Below are 12,164 nucleotides of genomic sequence, written 5' to 3'. Positions count from 1 at the left end.
TTAGGCACAGTCTGTTCTTTCACATCTTTCTGGAAATGTGTTAGGGGTCTTTGGGAATATTGGGTGGTCTTTTCTTCCCATGCAGTCCATGCCTGCTTGTCAACCCCATTCCTGCGCTTGTGCTGTACTGGGTTGTGCTTATCTTCAGGAATTAGAACAAGGATTTGTTCTGGAAAAGTGCTGCCCTATATCTGCATGGCCTCTTCTCTGGGCACATCTTGTTCTTTCTCACGATTACCAGCAATCTTTGCTTATTACTAGCAATTCTTATCTCTCATTAACAACAATTTGTGGTTGACCCCAGAGCCAAATGACTTTCTGTGTTTGAGACATATATATTAGCCCCTTATCTTCTGTGATCCTATGCCTTTGACACAGTTTCCCACAGCATTCTCCTGGAGAAATTGGCTTCCCATGGTGTGGACAGGTGCACTCCTCACTGGGTAAAAAACTGATTGGATGACTGGACCCAGAGAGTGGTGGTGAATAGAATTATATCCAGCCAGAGGCTGGTCACCAGTGTTGTTCCCCAGGGCTGTGTATTGGGACCAGACCTGTTTAGCATCTTCATTGGAGATCTGGATGAGGGGATTGAGTGCACCCTGAGCAATCCCACACACAACCCCAAGTTGGGTGGAAGTGTTGATCTGCTGGTGGGCAGGAAGGCAATGTTTGCATATGGCACTTAAGGACATGGTTTAATGGTTCCTGCCATGGCAACTGCACAGTGCAAGGGGATGGGGTCTGGGTCATGTTTTACCCCCAGGATGAAATGCAGGTGTAGGAAATAAATCCACCGTGTAGGGGGTGTTACAAAATCCAGTTCTTGAATACTTTGCATGCTTTGCAAAGCAGTGATATTCAGTGGTGGTCAAGGACAGTTGGCATCTCGGAGAAGTGTGGCCTTTCTTGTGATTGAAGTGAAAAGGCAGAAGCCTAAGTTCTGCTCCGAGTATAGGGCCTGTGGTCCTGTCCTTTGGTACAACATGAGAATATTTATTACTTCTTGTTACTTGAAGTGGTCAACAACTTTTGAAATGGTAATTACAATATACAAATACCTGTTGTGTATACATATGAAAACATACCTGGTATAAGAGAAATAGAACTATGCCTCTGTTTTTAATAATTACAATAGTGCTGCATGTGGTGCCGATGGCCAAAACTGTTACTACATATTGAATTTAATCAAATAGTTGAATAAAACTCAAATAACCTTTTTCTTAATCTTTAAAAAGAAAGAGTGAGAAGAAAATGTGTAGTTTGAATCTGTCTTCTAATAATTCATTTTCATGCGTGTTTGAGTCTCTGTGTTTGTTTATCCCCTATTGTTTATTCCTAAATGTTGTCAGTATGTTATCTGAAACAACACTTTAAAATATATTTTAATTAGTTTTTTTATATTCTTTTTATTGTTTTTTAGCATCCTGCTTGATGAGGAAGGACATATCAAATTGACAGGTGAATAAAGGAGTTGCAATACTAGGATCATTTCTGTTCATAGTAAAATCTTTGCATTTTCCTTTTGGTAAACCATTATGATAAAATAAGTAATTTTAACTGATCAGTAATTTAGCTGTGGAAGCAAATAATGTAATTAGCTTGAAATAAATGAAATCTGTAAATATTTCAATAAGATATCTGCTTTACAAGTATATCTGATGTTACGGATCTATGATAATGTGGGGAGGGAAGGAGAATCCTGTAATTGCTATATTAGTGTTCAGTTGTATATAGGAATGATAAAAGCATAACACTTCATGTTATGGTAAAAGTATCAACCATTAGTGTTTGGTTTTTTTAATTACATTTGGTATTTTTTTTTCCTTTCAGATTTTGGCTTAAGTAAGGAGTCAATTGATCATGAAAAAAAAGCCTACTCGTTCTGTGGAACAGTGGAATATATGGCACCAGAAGTTGTGAACAGACGAGGCCATACGCAGAGTGCAGACTGGTGGTCTTTTGGTGTTTTAATGGTAGGTTTCTGGTAAATGTAAATCATAGCAAAGTTGTGATTTGCAAGGTCTGGTGAAACAAATTAAACACTAACCCCTAAGGTGAGCTTTACATAAATTTTAACTACAAAGGAAGTCTAAATTGTGTGAAATTAATAACACCTCAGACTTTGATCAGGAACATGGATGAGGTATCATATCAACACCAATAATATGCCATATTTTTATTATCATTTAATTCAAATACTTTATATCTATAGTAGTTTGAGTGTTATGGGGACCAAGAGAAATATAGAAGTATACAGAAAAATGCTGTCTACTTCAAAGTGGGGAAGAAATTAGTATTCAAATTTTAAATTTGAATTTAGATTCAAGAGGAAAAAGGAGATTGGTAGCTTTCTAATTAGAGTATACAGTGTAATTGCAAGTTAGTGGAATAATGGCAACTGTTGTTCTCACACATCAAAATTATCTAAATGACACTGAGCTGATATGGGATATAGTTTCTCAGTTGCTTATCGTGTTTCTGCAAGGGGTAATTACTGTAAAGTTGCAAGGTCAAGGGAAATATGTATATGGAATATGAATTGGAAAAGGATAGTAGGTCATGTTTGGTATTTAAGGAAGGAATGCTGAAAAACTTTTAATATTTAAAATATTTGTGTGCATTTTTGACATGGAAATTAAATAATTGTATAAATGTATTCATTTCTTACTGCTTCTGCTACATAACTGTAACAGTACAACTAATGTGTGTGCTCATAGTACAAGAAGGACTCTTGTCTCTGAAAATAGGTCATCCTATCACTTTATGATGATTAGAATGCTGTTGTGATCTGAAAACTGACTGTAAAAGTAGCACCTGATAACTGAACTCTCTCCAGACAGGCACACACACTCCTCACAACTGCACATTTTATCACTAAGAACAGTCAATTAAAAGATCAGTACAATGTAGTTGCAGAATATTCGTTGTTGATAACACAAACATAATTAAACTTCAGCTTTAATTTATGAAGCTGGAAAACATAATTTGGTGTTTTTCAAGTGGATATGGTATAATTGAAAATTGCTGTAAGATGTTGCTTGCAGTTATAGTTTGTAATTTTCATAACCAATCTATAAGTATCCACTTTTAACTCATTTTTAATTTCTGAGCTGATCAAAAATTCAAGTGATGGTTGGTGTGGTGTAAGTACACAGAAACTAGAGTTAACAGAAGTTATAGAAATGGAGACTTTAAAGATATTTCAACAAATAGTTTGGCTTCTTTTCTTATGCTGCTAAACACGAAGTATGTTTAAGCAATTGTTAAGAACTATATTGTCATTTAAAACAGTGACAGTTTTAAGGAATGCCATACAAGTAAAAACATTTATTTAAAGTTTTCAGAAGCACTGAGGTACTCTTCTCCTAAAATAAAACATAAGTAGGGAAGGCCGGTGTTGGCTTATTCTTTAAGCACTATTGGCCTATTAATGTTGGAACATAGTATTTGGGAGGGTTGACAAAGAATACACATGTTGAGCTGTTAATACAAATATGTGTGCTTGTGACAAATTAGGAGCTTGCTAAAGAAACTGTATTTCATGCAAGTGGAGCACTTCAAATTTACCTTTTTTAAAAGGCTTAATTTTTTAAGTGCACCTTGTGACGATCTTTCTAAACAATTTTGTTTTTTCTTCTTATTCTGGCTTATCCCCCTCACAGCTTCTTGACAATTGTCTTAATCTTAAAGTTAAAAGAAGGCTTTTTTCATGTTTGCATTATTATTAAATTTAATTTTTTTAATATATCTGTAAAAAAATATTATCTGAAGTATAAAGTATCTACCAGTAGTGAAGAGATGGCAGTAAGAAATTCAAATTTTATTTCAATAAAATGGTATTTTAAAGAATACTATTAGTGCAGATTCATGCTCTTATTGTAGATCTACAAATACTACAGTCATACATTATTTATGCAAATTATCTACATATAATTTTTATGTACAGGAGGCTGAATGTTTGTGTCATACCAGAAAAAAGGGAATAGAGGATACCTTGTGTTCAGGATGACTTAAGTTTACATATGCTGTTCAGAGGGTTCCTTTATAATTATTTTAATTTCTATGTTGTTAGCTGTATGCCATGGAATTTCATTGAACTAAATTATTTTGCAATCTTTAAACCAAAAAAATCAGATTTCTGCCTAAGTGTTGGCTGCCATGACTGCTGCCAGACTGCTTTCACTGCCTCACTTAGATCTGATATCCGTGCAGTATACTGCAGTCCAACAGGAGTGCCTTTATATTTACCTATTTTTACTCAGTCACTTTCAGAACAAATCAGTATTTTAGCAGTGTCTGTTGCTTACTGCCCAGGCACTGTAGAATGTGCATGCACGTACTGTGTAGCTCTTCCGTGTTCCTTCAGGCGTTATTTCCACTGTATGCATACAGTAACCACTTTTCATCATGCATGTCTTTGTCAATCAGCTAACCTTTCCCCTTCCCAATGAAGGCTATGTACATGCCAATTTTCAAAATTTTGACCTTTTAAAAAATTTCTGCATGAGGAGAAATCATCACTAACTTTTGAAAGGAAAACCTTTTTCCCTACCCCCCTCCCCTTTGTTTAAAACTAAAAATACAGTTGTACAGATCAAGTCTTCCTAGAACAAACTTTTTAGGCAGAAATGAAACACAGAACATTATAGTCTAAGTTGTTCAGATAAAAGGATGTAAAGCAAGTTATCAATATAGGAAAATATTTTGCAGCTTTAAAAATGGCAAAGGCTGCTCAATGTTCTTAGCAATTGAAATTGTACAATGAAGTTGTTTTGCGCAGACTTGATTGTTAACGTGCATGAATTTTGGAAGGTTAAGATGCTAAGTAGTTTTGTCAAAAATTAGTTTTTGTCCAGGTAATGTAATTGATGAAAGTTTTACTCTATACAGTTTGAAATGCTCACTGGTACTCTACCTTTCCAAGGGAAAGACAGAAAAGAAACCATGACTATGATTCTCAAGTGAGTACACTCTTATTTATATATCTCATCAGGTATTCTACAGGGATGCCCTCCGGGCTGCAATATCTAATTTCTACTCCTCCCTCATTTTCAAAGGTACTGGTAAATCCTCACTCCCTATTCCATATTATTAATTCCCTTTGCTGCCTATCTAATTTGCTTCACTATTCCTCCACCATACCAGGTACAAAGGATTTCATAGCAGCTCTTTAATCTGTAATAATAAGTTCTCCAACCACATGATCTCTCCCATCTTATTTCCATAATATTTTTTAACTTCCTTATCCTTTTTGATAACCTGTGAATTTTTTTCCCTGTTGGTTTTTTTTCTTTTGTTTTAGGTTTTTGGAGTTTTTTTGATCAAGTATTTTCACTCCTTATCCTCCTTTATCTTACCAGCTCCTCACCCTATCCCTTTATATATAATGCTGCAAACAATTTGCCTCCCCAAGACTCTTCCCTTCTGTACTCATTCCTATGAGTTGCCTAAACTCCAATTTTCCCCTTTGCTATTTTCAGCATAGATTTTGCATTAGCTCTATTGTGGGAATCGCTTTCCTTCATGCAGTTAATGTTCTTGTTTTTGCTAATGAAGGTCTGCTTTTTTCCTTGCCAATTCCCCCCATATTCTCTAAATTAATACAACCTATGGCGTAACTGCCCCATTTTGGGACTGTAGCCAAACACTGTGCAAACAAGTCTGTTTCCTCATATCATAGGTTCACTTCTCTGTTTCCATCTATTTTTAAGTGATACCATTTTTTTCCATGGAAGCTCATGAGATTTATCTTAGTTTTCTCATTTGTTTTCTGCTTCATTGTTTATCATTGTTCTCAGTCCTGTTAACCACTTGTCTACCCATATATCAAAGCTGGAATTTCTTTTGCACTAACAGCCTGTTTTGAAAAATAAATATATGGAACTCTTTCATCTTTTCTCTAAGTAATTAGAATGTGAAAACTACTAGGAAATACATTCATTATTTTCTTGGCTTTTGCTTTCATAATGCTTACATGTTATTCTTTGCCCTTGTTTTTTTCTTCATCTTATTTGCAAATATATTTGGTGATGCTAGTTTCTGCTGCCTCAGCACCATGCCAGATCAAATCTTAATGTTATGATTATTCAATGTCTTTTAACTAAAAAGTTCTGTCTATTCACTGCAAGCATATACTCCTTCTGACCACCTCCTATTTACAAGAAGCTAGTCTGAGTTACTTCTGCTGCACTCTCACTTGTTTCAGGAGCCATGCATTTTTTTCTGTGTCTCATGAGTCACATCTTTCTCTTCTCTTTGCCTGCATGTGACTCCGCTCTGTTCCTCAACAGTCTTTTTGCTGTTGCTATAAATATCTTCTGTATTCAGCTGCCATGTAGAATATCCTTGCATTTCTCCAGGTAATTGATGTTCATAGTCATTCATAGCCCAGAGAGTGGTGCTGAGTGGAATGAAATCCAGGTGATGGCCGATCGTAAGTGGTGTTCTGAGGGGCCAGACTTTTTTAACATCTTTATGAACAGCCTGGGCAAGGGGATTGAGTGTCAGTTTGCAGGTGCCCCCAACCTGAATAAGGGGAAAAACAGATCTGCTGGAGGCTGGGAAGGCTCTGCAGAGGGATCTGGACAGGCTGAATCCTTGGGATGAGGTTCAGTGGAGCCAAGTGCCAGGTCCTACACTTGGGTCACAACAACTTAAGGGAACGTGCCAGGCTTAGGGAAGAGTGGCTGCAAAGTTGCCTGACAGAAAAGCACCAGGGAATGTTGGTCCAACAACTGCTGAACATAACCCAGTTGTGCCCAGGTGGCCAAGAAGGCAAATGGCATCCTGGCCTGTATGAGCAATAGTGTGGCCAGCAGGACAGGGCAGGGATTGTCCCCCTGTACTCGGCACTGCTGAGGCCACATCTCAAATCCTGTGTCCAGTTTTGGGCTTCTCGCTATGAGGATATGGAGGTGCTGGAGCATGTCCAGAGATGAGCAATGGAGCCAGTGAAGGGTCTGGAGCACAGATCCTGTGAGGAACAGCTGAGGGATCTGGGTTTGTTTATTCTGGAGAATAAACAGAGGGAGACCTTTTCACTCTACAGCTACCTGAAAGGAGGCTGTAGCCAGGTGGGAGTCAGTCTCTTCTCCATAGTAAGAAACAACAGGATGAGAGGAAATAACCTCAAGTTTCACTATGGGAGGTTTAGATTAGATATTGGGAAAAATTTCTTCGTTGAAAGGGTTGTAAAGCATTGCAACAGGCTGCCCAGGGAAGTGGCTGAGTCACCGTCCTTGGAGGTTTTTCAAAAAGATGTGGCACATAGGGATATGGTTTAGTGGTGGACTGGGTGGCACTGGCTTCATGGTTGGACTTGATAATCTTAAAGGTCTTTTCCAACCTAAGCGATTACAGGTTTCTGTGATTCTGTAATTACTTCAGGTTTCATTTGAGAATGTATCTCTTAATGCCCTTTCCAACTTCTTTCTTTTTTCACCTTCTAGTCTTTGCAATTGTTAATGGTTTCAAATAGCTGCACAGAAAGTGTGCTATGATGTAAAGACATTTTACTCTCTTTTAATGTTTCGTTTGGTTATGAGTATTATCTTGCATAAAAGTGTTTTTCTTTTGGTCATATAAGCAGCTGAAAACCAGAAGATATTTTAAAGTGTTTTCTGATAAATTCACACTTTTCTGGTCTATGTTTTCTTTTTATTTTCCACATACCTAGTATATTTTTCCTTAAATTGTTCATAAAACTTTAAAATAGACAGGTGTGCCTATGAATTCTGGTTTTCATAGTGTATATTTACAATATATTGCTTTTCTTACCTTCTGTTCCTAAAAATCCACAGAAAATGCATTCTCCTTACAATAAAAATTTTTTGGGGTTCTTTATTTCTCACATTATCAAGACAAATTTTTGTTTATTCTCGTGTGTTTTACCTAAAACTGGGAAACCCTGCAGTTTGAAGAAATCGTAGGTTGCAGCAACAAAGTTAAAATTTTAAATTTAACATCTTTCTTTTTTACTTAAGAGGTATGCCTTCATATAAAATTTTGTCATTGTCCATCAGGAATGTCAGAAAAAAATTGCTGTCATTCATGTAGCTGCATAACAGAGGAACTCTGAGGACTGGCAATTGCCTTTCCTTCTCCTCTGTCATGTGCCTTATACAAGATTTTGTGAAAGGTGGTGGTGCATGGCAGTCAGGAAAAATTGGATGGTCCACTGCCCATTCCTCCTCTCCACTGGTGGCCTTGATCTGTCTGTAGTATGTTACTGAAGAGCCTAAAGAAGCCAAAGTTTTTCAGATTTTCCTCCTCCCTGCCCTACCTTTTTTAATGCTGAAAGGAATGGAAAATTTAGTAAGTTCTAGTTTTAAAGTAATGAATTGTGAATCAGTGGCAACATGCATGCACTTACTCAAGTGACACAGAAGTGAATATCTAGAAATCCCTGGAATTCAAGACAAATCAGGTTCTGATTGGAACACAGAGCTTTAGTCATGGACTGTTACAGAAAAATATAAGCTACAGGTTGAATTAGTGATGGAAAGGAAGCAATTATATCCTTCCTTTATCATTATCATGGTTACAAGAAAAAGTAAGCCCTAGTAACAGTGAGAGAATGGAGGTTCAATGTTAAATGGAGATGAAAACAATATGACTACGATTACAAAACAAAATTAAAGTACAAAAACTGAAATCTAAAAATTCAAGACTGACAAGTTGTAAAAGTGTTATTTGAAATAGATTGAGGAGGGGAGAAAAAGGAAAAGGGTTTTTAAATTTTTTTTAATTTTTTTTAATCAGCTAATCCTGCAATATGTGTCCTACCTTAATTCAATTTCTGTATTCTAGTTTGTTTCCTGGGTCATCTTTGTGTATCATAGTGTGGTACTTTTCTTAGTCCTTCTATTATATAACTATCAAAATGCTTTGTTTCATGTCATTTGCTGGTAGCTGGACCCATAAGTGGGTCAAAGCATGTGATGAAAATTTACAAGTTTATAAACTGTTAGCCTCTAGCTATTCTTTTCTACACATTTTTCCAACTTTTACTTAAGTTTCTGAGTCATTGCTGAAAATATTATACTATTAAAAAAAAATTGAAAACCCAAACATGTTTACATGACTGACAGCACTTTTGCTCTGTGTCTGATGTCTGAAGGCAATTTCTCGGTGATGCTACTTCATTTATTATGGACTTGTTGAATGGCAAAGGACAGGGGGAGTGCAGAGTTAATTCTTACCTAGATATGTTTGTATACTGTTAATTATTTTCATTCTCTAGGGCCAAACTTGGAATGCCCCAGTTCTTGAGTCTTGAAGCACAGAGTCTCCTGCGAATGCTCTTCAAAAGAAACCCAGCAAACAGATTAGGTAAAGTTTTTAGCAGAATATTTTAATTTTGATCATAACATATATAACATCAGTGGTCATTAAACTGACTAAAATTTTGTTTCCTGTGTAAAATAGGCTTTAAAATAAGAATGTAGTTTGCCCTTCAAGAGATCACTCAAGTATTATCATTTCTGCTAGTCATACATCTAAAATTATTGCAGAAGGAATAAGAAATATCATTTTGCTAGCCAATCCTTGGACCAAGAAGAAAATAATTCATAGACATTTTTCTTCCTTATAAAAGGAGCAGGTCCAGATGGAGTAGAAGAAATTAAGAGGCATGCATTCTTTTCCAAAATAGATTGGAATGTGAGTATCTAATTAAAAATCAATCCAGTACATTTCTTGGTTAAATCTTTTATGGTATCATATAACTTTTCCATTTACAACGTGTCCCTTCTCTTCAGAAATTGTACCGGAGAGAAATCCATCCTCCTTTTAAACCTGCAACTGGCAGACCTGAAGATACATTTTATTTTGACCCTGAGTTTACAGCAAAAACTCCAAAAGGTAACGATATATGAATGAGAGAAGTTATATATTCAAAAGATAGAATTTGAATTTCAAATATTTTCATTCAAAATTTGATGCAAATTGTTGTCTTTACAAATTCAAGGTGCTACCATGATTTCAGGATTTAGTCTCATATCTGCATGTTAAAGATTCTGCTTGTAAGTAGATGATGTATTTTTCAGATTCGCCTGGTATTCCACCCAGTGCTAATGCACATCAACTTTTTCGGGGATTTAGTTTTGTAGCTATTGCATCAGATGATGAAAGCCAAGCAATGCAGACAGTTGGAGTGCATTCAATTGTCCAGGTGAGTAAATCTAATTTAAAAAATCAGTGCTGACTCTTGGATTGTTTCCTTGTCACAGAATGAAGTATCATGACAAAATCATTGTCATCTTTTATACAAGAAAAGTAAAGATAAGATGATTTTATCCAAACAAAATCTCTGAAGGTACAGGACCTATTTAATTACTGAGCAGCTACAAGTCCAAATAGGCTTCAGCCTTAAATGAGAGCATTCCACCATCTGTACTGTCTTACCTCTTTAATGTCAAGCCATAAAGTGGAGTGGAATAACAGATATATTGATTTATTATTTTTTTCCCCCACACATGAAAATATCAGTTGACTCCTGCAATGCAGTAGTAGGAGGCACTGGAGTACCATTGTGAATTGTATCTGGATGTTCTGGACTGCTGTGTTTCTTGGAATTCATGACCCAGGACATACTCTGTCCCTCTCAAGCCACTTGAAGTTAATTTGCTAATCTGTGCTATTTTGTGACTGATTTCAGTGCATCATACAAGTCAGTGTTACAGTGCAAACTCAAGCTTTGGCTTCCTGTATATATTTGAATGACTCCAGCAGAGCCTCCTTATTAATAATTGTGAGGTTGTCACCTGAAAGAGGAGACCTCTGCAACAATTGTATTTCTACCGCCTCTTGTCTTTTAATAATTCTAATTACTGAGTCATGAAAACCAACTCATGATCTAAATTGTGTTGAAAACTTCTTAAGGTATAGGTAGGAATAAAAAGGTGTGCTGTAGGATCGGGTTTATTTGCAGTTTTCACTGCATCAGTATTTTGCAAATGTCTGAGAATTTTTAAAAACCCACAGTTTATACAGAACATGAATAGCCCTTGTATTTCTTTAACACTCTCATGTCTAGAATTGTTGCAATATGCTTTTCTACACATTACTGTTTCATGTGTAATAACATTTTTTTAAAATATAACTTTAGATCCTTTTTTATTCTCAAGAAGCTTTCTGATTTGATATAGGCATCAGAATTATTTCTGATCCTGGTATCTTGCTAGAAGTTTCTGCAAGCTCTGTGCTGCTTCATTCCCACATCGTTTTTGTAGATGGCATTATTGCTCTTTGTATATAGTTTCCTTCTCTTGTAAAGGTCTGTTTCTCTGCTGCCTTTCCTCTGTGCCCCTCAACAACTTCCTCACTCCTATTTCCTCTTTTCTGTGCTGCAGGATATCCAGATGGTTTCCTGCAAATGCTTTGCATCCTTTGCACAAACTCCATACACTAGAACACCATTTCCTTCCCTTACAAGAGTGAGCACTTGTCCTCCTTTCAGCTTTTTATTTCTGTGAAAGGATTTTTTGACTGCCATTCCATTCAGTTCCAGCCAATCTGAATCTATTCACTATGTCTGAATTTTTCAGCTGGCATTCTGTCTATTTGGATAATTAAAAGAGTGATACTTCTTTACCATTGTTGTATCACTAGCTTGCCTTGAAGTCTTCTGATTTTCTTTGGTTTGGAGTTTCTATCTTTAAATTAGTAAAGCAACAAACAGAAAAATAATGTCAGTGTCTAAAATACAGTGTGCATTTTTTACAATATGTCTAATATATAATCTATTTTATACTAATTTTTAACAGAAGGTAGTTGGGATTTACACCACTTTGACCTAGTAGAGTCATCAGTTTTAAATTTTAAGCAAATCAGCAGGATTTTTTTAAAAGTTATTTTAATTAAAAAATAAGTTAAATATTAAGAATATTCATCGATTGATAATGTTATTTTGGTAGCAGTTGCACAGGAACAGCATTCAGTTTACTGATGGATATGAAGTAAAGGAAGATATTGGAGTTGGCTCTTACTCTGTCTGCAAGAGATGTGTTCATAAAGCTTCAAACATGGAATATGCTGTGAAGGTAATTACTTTGCTATAAACCACACTTTTCAGATGTTAGCATTGGGCATTTCTATTTGTGAGAGAAACAGAGATTAAGATTGATTTTTCTTAATATAAAAATATTTTTTATGCAACTGCA

At 35.9% G+C, this 12,164-nt stretch overlaps 1 protein-coding gene across 3 annotated transcripts in view; it reads left to right on the top strand.

Annotated features, from left to right (window-relative positions):
* RPS6KA3 (ribosomal protein S6 kinase A3) overlaps nt 1-12,164 on the top strand; it is a 76,118-nt gene that overhangs the window by 45,586 nt on the left and 18,368 nt on the right. For 2 of the 3 annotated variants that reach the window (XM_088160263.1, XM_088160262.1), the window contains 8 exons: nt 1,424-1,461; nt 1,834-1,976; nt 4,894-4,964; nt 9,245-9,333; nt 9,599-9,663; nt 9,762-9,864; nt 10,050-10,174; nt 11,919-12,044. In XM_088160263.1, coding sequence (XP_088016389.1) covers nt 1,424-1,461; nt 1,834-1,976; nt 4,894-4,964; nt 9,245-9,333; nt 9,599-9,663; nt 9,762-9,864; nt 10,050-10,174; nt 11,919-12,044 — 760 coding nt within the window. The remainder of the gene's footprint in view (nt 1-1,423; nt 1,462-1,833; nt 1,977-4,893; nt 4,965-9,244; nt 9,334-9,598; nt 9,664-9,761; nt 9,865-10,049; nt 10,175-11,918; nt 12,045-12,164) is intronic. The other variant, XM_088160264.1, reaches the window with a different exon arrangement.

Source organism: Sturnus vulgaris, chromosome 2, assembly GCF_052056855.1.
Source record: "Sturnus vulgaris isolate bStuVul1 chromosome 2, bStuVul1.hap1, whole genome shotgun sequence".
NCBI classification, from domain to species: Eukaryota; Metazoa; Chordata; class Aves; order Passeriformes; family Sturnidae; genus Sturnus; species Sturnus vulgaris.
The sequence above is the reverse complement of the archived record's forward strand: the minus strand, read 5'-3'. Positions and strand labels throughout refer to the sequence as shown.